Source organism: Hyperolius riggenbachi, chromosome 9 (genome assembly GCF_040937935.1).
Source record: "Hyperolius riggenbachi isolate aHypRig1 chromosome 9, aHypRig1.pri, whole genome shotgun sequence".
Classification (NCBI taxonomy): Eukaryota; Metazoa; Chordata; class Amphibia; order Anura; family Hyperoliidae; genus Hyperolius; species Hyperolius riggenbachi.
Genome location: NC_090654.1, coordinates 42,050,754 through 42,067,452, shown reverse-complemented (window position 1 = coordinate 42,067,452; position 16,699 = coordinate 42,050,754). Strand labels below are relative to the sequence as shown.

The following is a 16,699-nucleotide window of genomic DNA, read 5'->3' as shown; positions in this document are numbered from 1 at the left end:
GCCTAGAAACTGCACTGTTGCTGCCGGCCTCCGAGTCCGACGACTCCGAGCTCTGCAGCCTCTCCTGTCTCCTCCAAGGCTGCACGCTGGTGACGCTGCCTAGTGCCTAAGCCTGCTGATTTGATGGCGGCGGCTGCCGCCCACTCTGCTGCCCTGGCTGCGGCTGATTGTCACGGTCAGTCACTGAGCAGCGAGCGCCGCCGACGTGACCGTGACGATGATGATGATGAGGCTGGCTGGCTGCCGCCGGCCGCCGCTCACTGGCCCAGCGCGAGATCCCTCAGATCCGAGATGGAGCATGCCCGCCGCAGACCGAAGCCGTCTGTCTCCTGCCAGTGCAGGATGCATGCTGGAAGCGGATGCCCGCCCTTCGCCGCCGCCAGACCCGGAGGGAGACCCAATCCCTGGTGAGTCAGTCACTCACTTTGCTGCGTCACTCAGGCTTTCCTTCACGGACACGGTCGGTTGTGTGGGGGATGTAATGTTATGTAGAAATATTGGGGGGGGGGGGGGGGGCGCCTTTACGATCTTTGCCTCAGGCAGCAGAATGTCCAGGACCGGCCCTGCCCTCCAAGTTGCCATGACTTGGAGGTGAGATCATATTTAGTGGCTCACCCTGCGCCCAACTCACCGCCATAGATGGTGAACTAACCGCAATGTGTGCTGATCTGTTACCTCAATTATATACAGTATAAGCTGTTACTTGTGCCTGTACTGATAGTAATCTAGCTGCATTGTGTGCTGATCGCTAATACCTCTAATGTGTACAGTATAAGCTGTTACTCTGTGGCTGTACTGATGGTAAACTAGCTGCAGTGTGTGCTGATCTCTGCTACCCCCAGTATGTACAGTATAAGGTGTTACTCTGTGGTTGTACTGATGGTAAACTAGCTGCAGTGCGTGCTGATATCTGCTACCTCCAGTCGGATCTGCGGTCGATCTATTGGTGTGGGTGGGTGATCAGATTGCCCGCATGGGGCAGGTTAGGGGCTGATTAATGGGTGGCAGTGACAGGGGGTGATTGATGGGTGATTGACAGGTGATTGATAGGTGATTGACAGGTGATCAGGGGGATAGATGCATACAGTACACAGGGGGGGGTCTGGGGCGGGGGGTCTGGGGAGAATCTGAGGGGTGGGGGGGTGATCAGGAGGGAGCAGGGGGCAGTTTAGGGCTTAAAAAAAATAGCGTTGACAGATAGTGACAGGGAGTGATTGATGGGTGATTAGGGGGTCATTGGGTGCAAACAGTGGTCTGGGGGTTGGGCAGGGGGGGGGGTCTGAGGGGTGCTGTGGGCGATCAGGGGACAGGGGGGGGGGGGAAATCAGTGTGCTTGGGTGCAGACTAGGGTGGCTGCAGCCTGCCCTGGTGGTCCCTCGGACACTGGGACCACCAGGGCAGGAGGCAGCCTGTATAATACACTTTGTATACATTACAAAGTGTATTATACACTTTGTATGCGGCGACCTGGGTGCTAGTAACCTGCCGCCGCTTCCGAACGGCCGGCGGGTTACAGCGTGAGGGGGCGGAGCCAGGCGCCGGCGGCCGATCGCGTCACGGATGACGCGATCGCGCCGCCCATGCCCCTACAAGGACCGCCGCCATTTGTCTATACGGCGGTCCTTGCGGGGTCCACTTCCCGGCTGCCAATTGTATATACGGCGGTCGGGAAGTGGTTAATAAACTATATAATATACAATTAATCCATAAACTCCACCCCCTGCAGGGACGGATCTAGGGGGGGGGGGGCAGACCGATCTCTTGCCCCAGGCGCAGTTTGTTGAATTCTTAAAAAGGTGGCAAAATTTGGATGGGGAATGGCAGTTTAGGTGCCAAAACCTGATCTTTAGGCACCAAAACTGGATGGGGAATGGCAGTTTAGGCGCCAAAACCTGACCTTGCCCCAGGCGCAGCTTGGTTTAGATCCGTCCCTGACCCCCTGTGGCATTTGCTGCCGCGGCAACCCTGCTAGCTCGCAAAGGTCACTGGGAGACCTTCTGCTTATGCAAATTCTGCCTTCCAAGTCAATACCTTGTGAGAGGTCCTGCTGCTATTGTTGACAGTGCACATCATCAGCAGGCGCTTCCTGTGAAGTTCGACATCACAGCTACAGGGTACACATGTCTGCCCCGTTTTGTGCTGCTCTCTGTCCCCGCTGCCTCCCCATCAGGGCCGGCCCGCCCATGAGGCGTGGTGAAACGTTTGCCTCAGGCGGAATTTCTGGGGGGGCGGCACCCGCCTGTCCGTGGGTGTGGAGGGCCGCCCGAGCTGGAGGGGATAGCGGGCAGGAAGGGGGTATTGGGCCTAGCGGCGGGGAGGGGGGTCGGACCCCCCCTCCCTCGACCTGGGTCCCCCGTCCTCCGCTCCCCTCCAGCTTGTTAGGTCGCTGGCTGGCTGCAGCTATAAGAGGCAACAGGCGGGGATCACTCACCTGCGGCGTAGCAGGAAGTGACGTCAGTGGAGCGCAGGCTGGAACGAGGAAGAGGTGAGTGATCCCTGCCTGTTGCCTCTTATAGCTGCAGCCAGCCAGCGACCTAACAAGCTGGAGGGGAGCGGAGGACGGGGGACCCAGGCGAGGGAGGGGGGGTCCGACCTACCTCCCCGCCGCTAGGCCCAATACCCCCTTCCTGCCCGCTATCCCCTCCAGCTCGGGCGGCCCCCCCCACACCCACGGCTTGGGGGGGGGGGCCGCGGCGGCAATTTCTTTAAAGTTTGCCTCAGGCAGCAAATGGTCTAGGGCCGGGCCTGCTCCCCATTGCAGATCAGCGCTGCCCGCTGACTTCCTGTTAGAAGTCTTTGGCCAGTGCAGTAGTGATGGGTCGTTCGCGAACGAGCCGGCTCTTTGCTGCGAACAACAACAGCCGGTTCTCGGTTTTCAAAGAGCCGATGCCTCAGCCGCCCCACACAGCTCTGATTTGCTGTGTAATAAAGGGCGCTAAGGCATGCTGGGAGATGTAGTCCTCCTCTTGCAGCAAAAATAAATAGACTTAGATCAGGCTGGAGCCTGATATACATTTCCCATTCCTTCCTGCTCCGGCATTTACAGCTTTGTGGACTAACAAGCTGATAACAGAACTGCAGAGTCCTGGAATGTAAGCAGGTCCAGCTCCCCCCTCCCCTCCCCCGGGAAAGTGAAGACTAGAAAGAGAAGAGATACACAGACACACGTGCAGGGGAGACAGCGTGTCAGAGTGCTGTGAGCTGGAGGTGCTGCTGTATGTATGCAATATGTATGTGTGCATGTGTATGGACCTGTGTATGAATGGCTGCTTGTGTGTATGCACTGTGTGCTGTGAGTGTTGTCTGGATCATGAACGATTCAGATCTCTTTTGTGAGTCGAATCATCCAAATCATCAAAATGAGTGATTTGGATCACAAAGGGGGCGGGGCCAGAAGCGGCACGCCCCCCCTCTAAGCAGGCAGGGGGGGGGGGGGGGGGGTCCTGGAAGCAGAGCAGAGATGGATCGCTCTGTTGGAGTGGAGCCAGCCTTGCAGGAACAGGTAGATGGGAGAGGGGACATGGGTGCCACTGCCAGATATGTGTAGAGCACACATACTGGCTGGGATGTGCTGCTCATTTTAGGCTGTCTGTTCAGTAGTTTTAGTGAACAAATGGGAAAGTTTTGGCTCAGAAGCACAGCTCAGTAACTTTGTGCTGGGCTAGGACAGGGCAGGCACTGTGATTGCTGTGCAAAATGATCCTCCTGCACTGCTTTTTTATGTGTGCATATATCTGGATCCACGTATAAATCGCTGCTTGTATGTATGCATTGCGTGCTTTATGTGTGGCATATCTGTGCACAGTATAAATGTGTGTGTGTCGTACAGTATGTGTGTCTGTGTGTGAATGTATGTGTGCCTTTGCGATGTGCACGTACACATATATATAGTACTTATATAGAGAATGTTTCACCCTCCCTCCTCCTTTGTGTCCAATGTAGCACCGCTCTTTCAGCCCCATATAGAGCATGGACAATAACCCCCCCCCCCCCCCTTCCAATATTAAAGTGTGGTTGATATAATCACAGAAGTGGGTCCCCCCTTTATCTACTCCTCCATCCCCATCCCATAGTCGGTGACACGAGGAAACAGTTTATCTTGGCACCTGAAGCGTAGCTCATGAGTTGGGCACTGCTATAGTCCACGGCATGTACACAGGGTAATTCCTTGGCGGACCCCAAATTACTTTTCCCTCCAAGTTGCCATGACTTGGAGGTTAAATCATATTTAGCGGCTCACCCTGCGCCCAACTCACCGCCATAGATGGTGAACTAACCGCAATGTGTGCTGATCTGTTACCTCAATTATATACAGTATAAGCTGTTACTCTGTGCCTGTACTGATAGTAATCTAGCTGCATTGTGTGCTGATCGCTAATACCTCTAATGTGTACAGTATAAGCTGTTACTCTATGGCTGTACTGATGGTAAACTAGCTGCAGTGTGTGCTGATCTCTGCTACCCCCAGTATGTACAGTATAAGGTGTTACTCTGTGGCTGTACTGATGGTAAACTAGCTGCAGTGCGTGCTGATATCTGCTACCTCCAGTATGTACAGTATAGGGTGTTACTCTGTGGCTGTACTGATAGTAAACTAGCTGCAGTGCCAGTGTGTGCTGATCTCTGCTACCTCCAGAATGTACCGTATAAGCTGGTACTCTGGCCCTTTACTGATAGTAATCTAGCTGCAGCATGTGCTGATCTCAGATAACTCCACTATGTACAGTGTAAGCCGTTACTCCTGTTACTCTGTGCCTGTACTAATAGTAATCTAGCTGCACTGTGTGCTGATCTCTAATACCTCTAATGTGTACAGTATCATCTGTGACTATGTGCCTGTACTGATAGTAAACTAGCTACAGTGTGTGCTGATCTTTGCTACCTCCAGAATTTACAGTATAAGCTGGTACTCTGGGCCTGTACTAATAGTAAACTAGCTGCAGTGTGTGATGATTCCTGCCACCCCCGGTATGTACATTATGAGACAAGACACATTTGTATCATGCTTTTTTTCCTGGCAGACTCAAAAGCACCAGAATTTCAGCCACTAGGACGCGCACTATAGGCACTAGCAGTGTTAGGGAGTGTTTGCCCAAGGTCTGCTACTGAGTAAAACAAGCTTACTGAACTTGAAGAGCCAAGATTCTAACACAGGTCTTCTGTGTCAGAGGCAGAGCCCTTGACAAGTACACTATCCAGCCACTACAAGCTGCTACCCTGTGCCTGTACTAATAGTAAACTAGCTGAAGTGTGTGTTGGGGGGAGGGGAGGGGGCGCAATTTCAGTGTTTGCCATAGGTGCTATATTGCCCAGATACGCCTCTGGAAGCGAGCACCCGCAGTGGAGAGAGGCTAGATAAGCCAGGAGACTGTAGGGTGGACATGGGGGTGTGAGTGGTGGGAAGGAGGAGGAACATCAAGAGGTAACGCTGGGCATACACTATTCGTTTTTTCCTTATCAATCGAGCCGCTGATGGCTCGATTGATAATATCCGACAGGTCCGATGACCCGCCGGATCGATTCCCCGCGGGCAGACAATACCGGGAATCGAGTGGAAGATAAGGAAGCGCCCGCGGGGACACGGCGGGAGTCGATCCGGCGGCTAATCGAGCCGCCAGGTCGACTTGTGTATGCCCAGGGAGGATAGATAAGCAAGGAGACCAGTGGAGTGGACAGGAGGGAGAGGGGCATGGTGGATCAAGGAGGGACATCAGATTAGACAGTGGAGGGAAGAGAGAGCAGAGCAGATTTTTGCAGAGAGACAGGACAGGTAAGAAGAGTAAACAGAAAGCCCAGCAGATGCTCCTGACAGATATGCCTGGGTGCACAGAGGAGAGATTTCCCTCCCCCTGCACAGTACAGAGACCAGCAGAGATAGGAAAGGGGAGAAGGTGCCTGGAGAACCCAGCAAAATGCATCCATCTGAAAATGGCGCCTGCGAATAATGGCGCACGGTGTTGCCGCTAATCCGTTTGCCGCTTATCGCTATTTAACGTTAAAGCCTTATTGTTATTTACCGTTAACACACAGAACCCTCTCTGTACCTATCCCTAACCCCTAAACCCCCTGGTGGTGCCTAACCCTAACCACCCCCTGGTGGTGCCTAACCCTAACCACCCCCTGGTGGTGCCTTACCCTAACCACCTCCTGGTGGTGCCTAACCCTAACCACCCCCTGGTGGTGCCTAACCCTAACCACCCCCCTGGTGGTGCCTAACCCTAACCACCCCCTGGTGGTGCCTAACCCTAAGACCCCCCTGGTGGTGCCTAACCCTAAGACCCCCCTGGTGGTGCCTAACCCTAAGACCCCCCTGGTGGTGCCTAACCCTAAGACCCCCCTGGTGGTGCCTAACCCTAAGACCCCCCTGGTGTTGCCTAACCCTAAGACCCCCCTGGTGGTGCCTAACCTTAAGACCCCCCAGTGGTGCCTAACCCTAACCTTGACAGTGTTACATTAAATCCATTCACCGTTTTGCAGTTACATAACGTCTGCAGTTTGGCTTATGTAGGGCGCTATTGATAAATAACGTTTGTGTGTGCCACTATTGATAAATAACGTTAGTGTGTGCCACTATTGATAAATAATGTTAGTGTGTGCCACTATTGATAAATAACGTTAGTGTGTGCCATTTTTCTTCTTTTTTCCCTGTGCGCCATTATTATGCAGTACTAACGATAAATAGCGATAAGCGTATCTTTTTAATGCAGCGCCATTTTAATGCATAGGCGCTGTGCGCCATTATTCACTGATCCCCAGCAAAATAGCCGTGCTGACAGCACTACAGGGAGCCTAACAGATATGAGACCCAAGGAGAGAGAACAGGAGTCCGATATAGGCAACCGATATTGGAACGAGTGTCACACGCGATAAAAACCCCTGGAGCTGTTCCCACAATGTGTATGTATGTAATGAGCATTACCTGTCCTGTGCCGCATTGGTTCGTCTGTCTTGCAATGCTCTTCTATGAGCCACAGACATGCTGCCAGCAGGGGGCGTGTGTGACATCAAGCACCAGTGGGCTATGCGTTGGCAGCGTGTATGCAGGTAATAGAAGAGAGACGGAAGATGGACAGGCACCGCAACACAGGACAGGTTATGTATAAACGCACATAACAGCACATGTACACATTACAAACACACACAGATATGGCAGCCTCGGCCAATACCTGAGAAGATTTTAGGCTAAACTCAATCGGGAATCGCCCTGCAGTGTATGGGCAACATACCGAAATCTCTGTAATCCGATTTCATTAGCGAGAGATTTGTCTGTTGGTTCAATCTGCCTGTTATCACTCAGTGTATGTCTACCTTTTGGGTGTCTCATAGTATATAAGTATGGACCCCCTCCACCAATCCAGCAGGGGAGGGGAGCCTGTGGTAATGGGTGCAGCGGGTGGGCAGACCTGGGAACTCCGGAACACAGAGATCTCGCCACCAGATCCCCTGAGAGATAGGAGAATCCAGCAGGGGAGGAGCCTCTGGTAATGGGTGGAGCAGGTGTGCAGAGCTGGGAACTCAGGTGCACAGAGATCTCACCACCAGAGCCCCTGAGGGCCCGTTTCCACTATCGCGAATCCGTATGCGTTGTCTGCATGTGGATTCGCATAGCCAATACAAGTGGATGGGCTTGTTTCCACTTGTCCGAAGTGCTGAGCGTTTTTTCTGTGCAGGAAAAATCTGCACGGCAGAGCCGTCAGAATTCGCTCCCCGCACACCACTTTGCGAATCGCAGGCAATGCATTGAATAGGGAAATCGCATGCGTATTTTCCTGCGATTTCACGTATGATTTGGCATAGAAACTAATGTAAATGAGGCAGTAACATGGTTAACATCGCATATATCCTAACCTATGCAAAATCGTGGCAAAATACGCATGCGGAATCGCATCCGCATGCGATTTTGTCAGCGGTCAATTACTGGCGATTCCGCACTGCAATAGTGGAAATGGGCCCTGAGTGATAGAAGAATCCAGGAGGAGGAGGAGGGGGGGTGCCTCTGGTAATGGGTACAGCAGGTGGGCAGGGCTGGGATGATCCTCATACACACTCAGGCCTGGTGCACACCAAAACACGCTAGCAGATCCGCAAAATGCTAGCAGATTTTGAAACGCTTTTTCTTATTTTTCTGTAGCGGTTCACCTAGCATTTTGCGGTTTTGGGAAGCGTTTTTGGTGTAGTAGATTTCAGATATTGTTACATTAAAGCTGTTACTGAACAGCTTCTGTAACAAAAATGCCTGCAAAACCGCTCTGAACTGCCGTTTTTCAGGGCGGTTTGCGTTTTTCCTATACTTAACATTGAGGCAGAAACGCATCCGCAATCCAAAAAATGCCTCACCCCGGGAGTATGCGTTTCTGCAAAACGCCTCCCGCTCTGGTGTGACCCACCCCATTGAGATACATTGACCAAGCGTATCTGTAGCCGCAAGCACCTGAAACGCTGAAAAAGCCGCTCGGTGCCCTAAGGCCTGGTGCACACCAGAGAAGTTTTTCTGAGCGTTTTGAGTTTTTAAATCTGCTGCTAATGTTATCCTATGTGTCTGTGCACACTGGAGCAATGAGGTTTTGTAAAAAAAAAAAAACATAGCATTACATTGGGAAGAGCTTTTGAAACCTCTAAAAGCTCTTCCCAATGTAATGCTATGGTTTTTTTTTTTACAAACACCTTGTATATTCTGATGCAAAAAAAGTCTGTATTGAAAATACTGACAAGACATACAAAAGACATGTAAAGTGAGCTGTGCAGGCTGTATTAACATTAGTGCACAGCCAAATGCATAATATACATCCAAGTACAATGATTCAACATGTATGCTATAACACCAGGGGTCGAGTCCTGCGTGAACGCGGGGGGACGGCGTCCACTTACTTTTTTTGGACAGTGAACGCCGTCCCCCCTAGCACCCTGGAGGGGAGCAGCGCAGCAGAGAGGAGCATTGTGCGCAGCGTGGGGAAGGGCGGACGTTTCCCCCCCCCATCCCTCACCTTGGGGCTCCTCTCCCTGGCTCTCCCCTCCATAAAGATGTGGCGGCGGCATCGGTGGGCGGGACTTGCCTCCTCCAGTGTTCCGGGTGGACGCTGTGCGTGCCGCTGCTCTGGTCTAGTGAAGACCAGAGCAGCGGCACGCACAGCGTCCACCCGGAACACTGGAGGAGGCAAGTCCCGCCCACCGATGCCGCTGCCAGTCACCGCCGCCGCCGCATCTTTATGGAGGGGAGAGCCAGGGAGAGGAGCCCCAAGGTGAGGGGGGGACGTCCGCCCTTCCCCACGCTGCGCACAATGCTCCTCTCTGCTGCGCTGCTCCCCTCCAGCAGGGGGGGGGGGGGGGGAACAACTGGCTACATATACTGGGGGCCACTATATACCTGGCTACATATACTGGGGGCCACTATATACCTGGCTACATATACTGGGGGCCACTATATACCTGGCTACATATACTGGGGGCCACTATATACCTGGCTACATATACTGGGGGCCACTATATACCTGGCTACATATACTGGGGGCCACTATACACCTGGCTACATATACTGGGGGCCACTAAACACCTGGCTACATATACTGGGGGCCACTAAACACCTGGCTACATATACTGGGGGCCACTATACACCTGGCTACATATACTGGGGGCCACTAAACACCTGGCTACATATACTGGGGGCCACTAAACACCTGGCTACATATACTGGGGGCCACTAAACACCTGGCTACATATACTGGGGGCCACTAAACACCTGGCTACATATCCTGCGGGCCACTATACACCTGGCTACATATACTGGGGGCCGCTAAACACCTGGCTACATATACTGGGGGCCACTAAACACCTGGCTACATACACTGGGGGCCACTAAACACCTGGCTACATATACTGGGGGCCACTAAACACCTGGCTACATATACTGGGGGCCACTAAACACCTGGCTACATATACTGGGGGCCACTAAACACCTGGCTACATATACTGGGGGCCACTAAACACCTGACTACATATACTGGGGGCCACTAAACACCTGGCTACATATATTGGGGGCCACTATACACCTGACTACATATACTGGGGGCCACTATACACCTGGCTACATGTACTGGGGGCCACTATACGCCTGGCTACATATACTAGTGGCCACTAAACACCTGGCTACATATACTGGGGGCCACTAAACACCTGGCTACATATATTGGGGGCCACTATACACCTGACTACATATACTGGGGGCCACTATACGCCTGGCTACATATACTGGGGGCCACTATACGCCTGGCTACATATACTAGTGGCCACTAAACACCTGGCTACATATACTGGGGGCCACTATACACCTGGCTACATATAGTGGGCACATATACCCCTGGCTACATATACTGGGCACATATACACCTGGCTACATATACTGGGGACACCTATACACCTGGCTACATACACTGCGGACACCTACACACCTGGCTATACTAGGGACACCTACACACCTGGCTATACTGGGGACACCTATACACCTGGCTATACTGGGGGCACCTATACACCTGGCTATACTGGGGACACCTGAACACCTGGTTAGATATACTGGGGACACCTGGCTATACTGGGGACACCTATAGACCTGGCTACCTATTCTGGGGACATCTATACACTTGGCCACCTATTCTGGGAATATCTTTACACCTGACCACCTATTCTAAGGACATCTATACACCTGGCTACCTATTCTGGTGACATCTCTACATCTGGCCACCTATTCTGGGGACAACTATACACATGGCTACTTATACTGGAAACACTTATAGACCTGGCTAGCTATACTGGGGGTACCTATTTTGGCAGAACTGCTGTCAGATCTGTATTTTTGGGGAACCGCTGATGCCAGATTACGTGTATTTTGGGGAACCGCTGCCAGATTGTGTATGTTGGGGACCACTACTGCCAGATTACATGTATTTTGGGTGTTACATGTATTTTGGGTGATCCACTACTAGGTTTCACGTATTTGGGGGAACTGCTTCCAGATTATGTGTATGTTGGGGGAACTGCTGCTGCCAGATTGTCTATTTTGGGGGAACCACTGCCATATTATCTGTATTTTGGAGGAACCTCTGCCAGATTGTGTATTTTTGGTGAAATGCTGTCAGATTACATCTACTTTTGGGGATACTCTACGACAGAGCTCAAACTTCCCCTGGCAGACCTTTTATACCACTGCTAAGGCCATGTATATTTGGCCCCACCCATGACTACGCCCACGCGCGCGGCGCAGAGGTTTTTGGGGTGAGTCCACTCACTTCTTTTTCCAGGACTAGACCCCTGTATAACACTATACTGCTAGCTGGTGCATCAGAGGAATGAAAACAGTACCATGCACTGGCTGAACAACACTGAAGAAATAAACAGCAACATATGACAAAACAAGAGTCCATGTAAATCACAGTGATGAGAACGAACACCGCTGTATTACCCAGACGGCGTGGCGTTTCGGAAATAGATTCCTTTCGTAATGGGATTTGGCGGACACCGCCGCTCTGCACAACTTTGCTGTTGCCTCCAGCTACCTACAGCCAAATCCCATTGAGAAAGGAATCTATTTCCGAAACGCCGCGCCATCTGGGTAATACAGCGGTGTTCGTTCTCATCACTGTGATTTACATGGACTCTTGTTTTGTCATATGTTGCTGTTTATTTCTTCAGTGTTGTTCAGCCCCTGCAGGGCGTACTTTAAAAAGGGGCGCTGGGAAAAAAGGGCGCGGGGTTTTAAACGATAAGCATGGATAACGTTTAAAAATGTATTGTACTGTATTTCGTTTAAAATTAATGTTTTATAAAGTTATAAATCATTAAATAATGTGCATTAAATCGGCAATTGTAAAAACGTTAATCTTTCGTTTAAATAGTGAAACGTATAATAACGTTTAAAAAAAAAATTAAGTGACCCTCCCTGTACCTACCCCTAACCCCTAGACCCCCCTGTTAGTGCCTAAACCTAAGACCCCCCTGTTGGTGCCTAAACCTAGGACCCACTTGTTGGTGCCTAAACCTAAGACCCCCCTGTTGGTGCCTAAACCTAAGACCCCCCTGTTGGTGCCTAAACCTAAGACCCCCCTGTTAGTGCCTAAACCTAAGACCCCCTGTTGGTGCCTAAACCTAAGACCCCCCTGGTGGTGCCTAAACCTAAGACCCCCCTGTTGGTGCCTAAACCTAAGACCCCCCTGTTGGTGCCTAAACCTAAGACCCCCCTGTTGGTGCCTAAACCTAAGACCCCCCTGTTGGTGCCTAAACCTAAGACCCCCCTGTTGGTGCTTAAACCTAAGACCCCCCTGTGATAAGCATTAATAAAGTTTCAAAAACATATTACCGTATATACTCGCATATAAGCCGAATTTTTGACCCCAAAAAATGTGCTCAAAAGTCCCCCCTTCGGCTTATATGCGAGTCATGTACTTGGTCCACACATCCCAGCTGTTTCCGCGCCCCTCAGATGGTGTCTGCGGTAATAACTGTCCCGCGGGCATGCTGTTGTTACACTAGAGCAGAGTGGAGAGAGAAGCATGTTGTGCTCACTGGGGATCCCCGCTGTGCCCTGTGTCTGTGCCTGCCCCCCCTCGCAACATGGTGTTGAGTGTGCAGCTATAGGATAACTGACCTGTGTCCCCGTTGCGGCAGAAGCAGGGATTGAAGCAAACCGTGCGCACTACGGAACCCCGCTGTGTTGGGTGTCTGTGCTTGCCCCCTCGTGATATGATGTGGAGCATGTAGCAATAGGACGGCTGACCAGTGTCCCCCCATTGTCGCAGGAGCGGAGCGGAGAGCAACAACATCACGTGTTTCGCCAGGGATTCCCGTACCTCTCTCTGATGGGCTGGCCGTGTCTCTTATCTATGACGCCATCTAGTGGCGCCTTGAGGCACAATAACACAGACGCATGGAGAAACTAAAGAGGGATTCTCGGCACTCCATTGCTCTCTCCACTGCAACCATCACAACGGGGACACAGGTCAGTCATCTTATTGCCCCACACGCCGAACACAGTGGGGATCCCCAGTACACACGGTATGCTTCTATCTCAGCTTCTGTCACAATGGGGACACGGGTCAGTTATCCTATTGTCACATGCCACACATCATGTTGCAAGGGCAGACACAGGGCACGGGATCCACAGCACCGCATGGCATGCTTCTCTTCCCACTCTGCTCCACTGTAGCCACACGGGACACAGGTCAGTTGTCTGACGCGCTCCACACCCCACACCATGTTGCAAGGGGGGATGGGGGGCTGCCTGGCATAGACACTGACACAGAACACAGCAGGGGTACCAGTGCTGCAAGGCATGCTTCTCTCACTAGTTACACTGTCCTGATGAATTAAGGTGAAGAGCTGCAGAAAGATTAGCTATGAGTTCAAAATAAATACTTCCCCAAACAGACAATGACTGATTAAAAGCTGCTGCCCTCTCTATGTATCAGGAGGATCTTTACTACCTGAGCCTGCATCATAACTTTGCCTTATGACATCTGTTCCCCTGCTATTTACATCATCTGGCTATTTATGCTGTGCCCCCTGACTATTTACCCTATACTGGTGAGGGGGCTATACTGGGGAGGAGGCTTATATGCGAGTCAATGCCTTATTCCTGATTTCTGAGGTAAAAGTTGGGGGGTCGGCTTATATGCGGGTCGGCTTATATGCGAGTATATACGGTATGCGGTTTTTTCGTTTAAAAATAATGTTAAAAAAAAATTGTACTGTTTTTCGTTTAAAAATAATGTTTGAAAAAATATTGTACTGTTTTTCGTTTAAAAATAATATTAAAAAATGTATAAATCATTAAATAATGTGTAATCATGAGAAGCAGTAATAAAACATTAAGTCTCCGGGCGCCGCTTTTAAAACGTTATTTTTCTCCGGCGTCCTTTTTTCCTATCGGGCGCCCATTAAACGATATTTATTATGGGAGTGAATGGCGGCGCCCGATTTGTCCACTAGCCTCCTGCGCCCTTTTTTACTGTTACCAGTGCATGGTACTGTTTTCATTCCTCTGATGCACCAGCTAGCAGTATGGTGTTATAGCATACATGTTGAATCATTGTACTTGGATGTATATCATGCATTTGGCTGTGCACTAATGTTAATACAGCCTGCACAGCTCACTTTACATGTCTTTTGTATGTCTTGTCAGTATTTTCAATACAGACTTTTTTTTGCATCAGAATATACAAGGTGTGCGTGTCCTTTCACTTTATACTAGTACTGTCTTTTAGACATAGCACCCAAATGCATTGTAACTCAAGTTGAATTCTGTTTACTCCCAGGTGTGCATCCTCAAGTTGTATTTTTTTTTATTTTTACAAAACCTCATTGCTCCAGTGTGCACAGACACATAGGATAACATTAGCAGCAGATTTAAAAACTCAAAACGCTCAGAAAAACTCCTCTGGTGTGCACCAGGCCTAAGGCCCAAAATCTGCAGCAGCCCGGGAGTATGCGTTTCTGCAAAACGCCTCCCGCTCTGGTGTGCACTAGCCCATTGAAATACATTACCCTAGTGGATCCGCACCCGCAAGCGGATCGCAAACCGCAGCAGAACCGCTCTGGTGTGCACTAGGCCTCTGAGAGGTTTGGCGTTTCACAGTGTAAAAAAGACTGAACATGTTTTTCCCCCCAAAAAATCATAAATATATATGCTTCACTGTTAATAAATTATAAAACTGACCAAATGTCCCCAAAAAAAAAAAGACAGGCACGCATATATACACTGATATTACTTCACTCTTGCTAATTTCAGGAAAAATGTTTTTTGACAGAAATCAACCCTTTTAGATACACAATCCCCCCTCTCGTTATCAGTTCACCTATACATTTAGGCCCCATTCATACTAGAGCGGTTTGCCGCGATGTCGGCTAAACGCTGAAGCGCTAGTGCTTTTTAAAAGTGCTAGCATAATGAAACCCTATGGGAACGTTCTAACTTGGGCAATTTGCGCTAATCGCCGCAAATCGCCCACAAACGCCAAATGCAAAAGCGTAACCTGCACCATTTTCAGGCGATTTCCAGGCGATCACGTTTCAGTGCTATAGAAGTGCAAAACGCGATCGCGCCAAAATCGCAGCACTGTTCAGTGATTTTTTTCCCACGTGAAATCGCGGAAAAATCACTCCTGCAAAATGCAGAGCCTAAGAGAGGTTTGGCGCTTCACAGTGTAAAAAGGACTGAACAAGTTTTTCCCTGAAAAAAACATGAATACATATATATGCTTCACTGTTAATGCTTCACTCTATATAAAACTAAACAAATGTCCACTCAGGCCTGGTGCACACCAAAAACCGCTAGCAGATCCGCAAAATGCTAGCAGATTTTGAAACGCTTTTTCTGTAGCGTTTCAGCTAGCATTTTGCGGTTTTGTGAAGCGTTTTTGGTGTAGTAGATTTTTTACGTATTGTTACAGTAAAGCTGTTACTGAACAGCTACTGTAACAAAAAACACCTGGCAAACCGCTCTAAAGTGCCGTTTTTCAGAGCGGTTTGCATTTTTCCTATACTTAACATTGAGGCAAAAACGCATCCGCAATCCAAAATCTGCAGCAGCCCGGGAGTATGCGTTTCTGCAAAACGCCTCCCGCTCTGGTGTGCACCAGCCCATTGAAATACATTACCCTAGCGGATCCGCACCCGCAAGCGGATCGCAAACCGCAGCAGAACCGCTCTGGTGTGCACTAGGCCTAAGTGTGTATGAACTGATAATGAGAGGGGGAGAGTGTGTATCTAAAAGGGTTGCTTTTTGGCATAAAACGTTTTTCCTGAAATTAGCAAGAGTGAAGTAATATCAGTGAAGCATATGCATGCCTGTCATTTTTTTTAGTGGACATTTGGTCAGTTTTATAAAGAGTGAAGCATTAACAGTGAAGTATATATATATATATATATATATATATATATATATATATATATATATGATTTTTTGGGAAAAACCTGTTCAGTCTTTTTTACACTGTGAAGCGCCAAACCTCTCTGAGGCCTGGTGCACACCAAAAACCGCTAGCAGATCCACAAAATGCCAGCAGATTTTGAAACGCTTTTTCTTATTTTTCTGTAGCGTTTCAGCTAGCATTTTGCGGTTTTGTGAAGCGTTTTTGGTGTAGTAGATTTCATGTATTGTTACAGTAAAGCTGTTACTGAACAGCTTCTGTAACAAAAACGCCTGCAAAACCGCTCTGAACTGCCGTTTTTCAGAGCGGTTTGCGTTTTTCCAATACTTACCATTGAGGCAGAAACGCATCCGCAATCCAAAACATGCCTCACCCCGGGAGTATGCGTTTCTGCAAAACGCCTCCCGCTCTGGTGTGCACCAGCCCATTGAAATACATTACCCAAGCGTATCCGCAGCCGCAAGCGGATCGCAAAACGCAGCCGAACCGCTCTGGTGTGCACTAGGCCTTAGTGTGTATGTGAATTGATAACGAGAGGGGGCCATCGTGTATCTAAAAGGGTTGTTTTTTGGCATAAAACTTTTTTCCTGAAATTAGCAAGAGTGAAGTAATATCAGTGAAGCATATGCATGCCTGTCATATTTTTTTTAGTGGACATTTGGTCAGTTTTATAAAGAGTGAAGCATATATATTAATAATTTTTTGGGGGAAAAAAACCTGTTCAGTCTTTTACACTGTGATGTGCCAAACCTCTCAGTGTGTATGAGAGCTGGGATGATCACCGA

General features: G+C 49.8%; 1 protein-coding gene across 1 annotated transcript in view; it reads left to right on the top strand.

Moving 5' to 3' along the window:
- Positions 1-3,456: 3,456 nt before the first annotated feature.
- The window catches only part of LOC137531569 (farnesyl pyrophosphate synthase-like), a 58,567-nt gene continuing 45,324 nt past the window's right edge, over positions 3,457-16,699 (top strand). Inside the window, exon 1 of the mRNA XM_068251491.1 lies at positions 3,457-3,502. Coding sequence (XP_068107592.1) covers positions 3,461-3,502 — 42 coding nt within the window. The 5' untranslated portion in view covers positions 3,457-3,460. The remainder of the gene's footprint in view (positions 3,503-16,699) is intronic.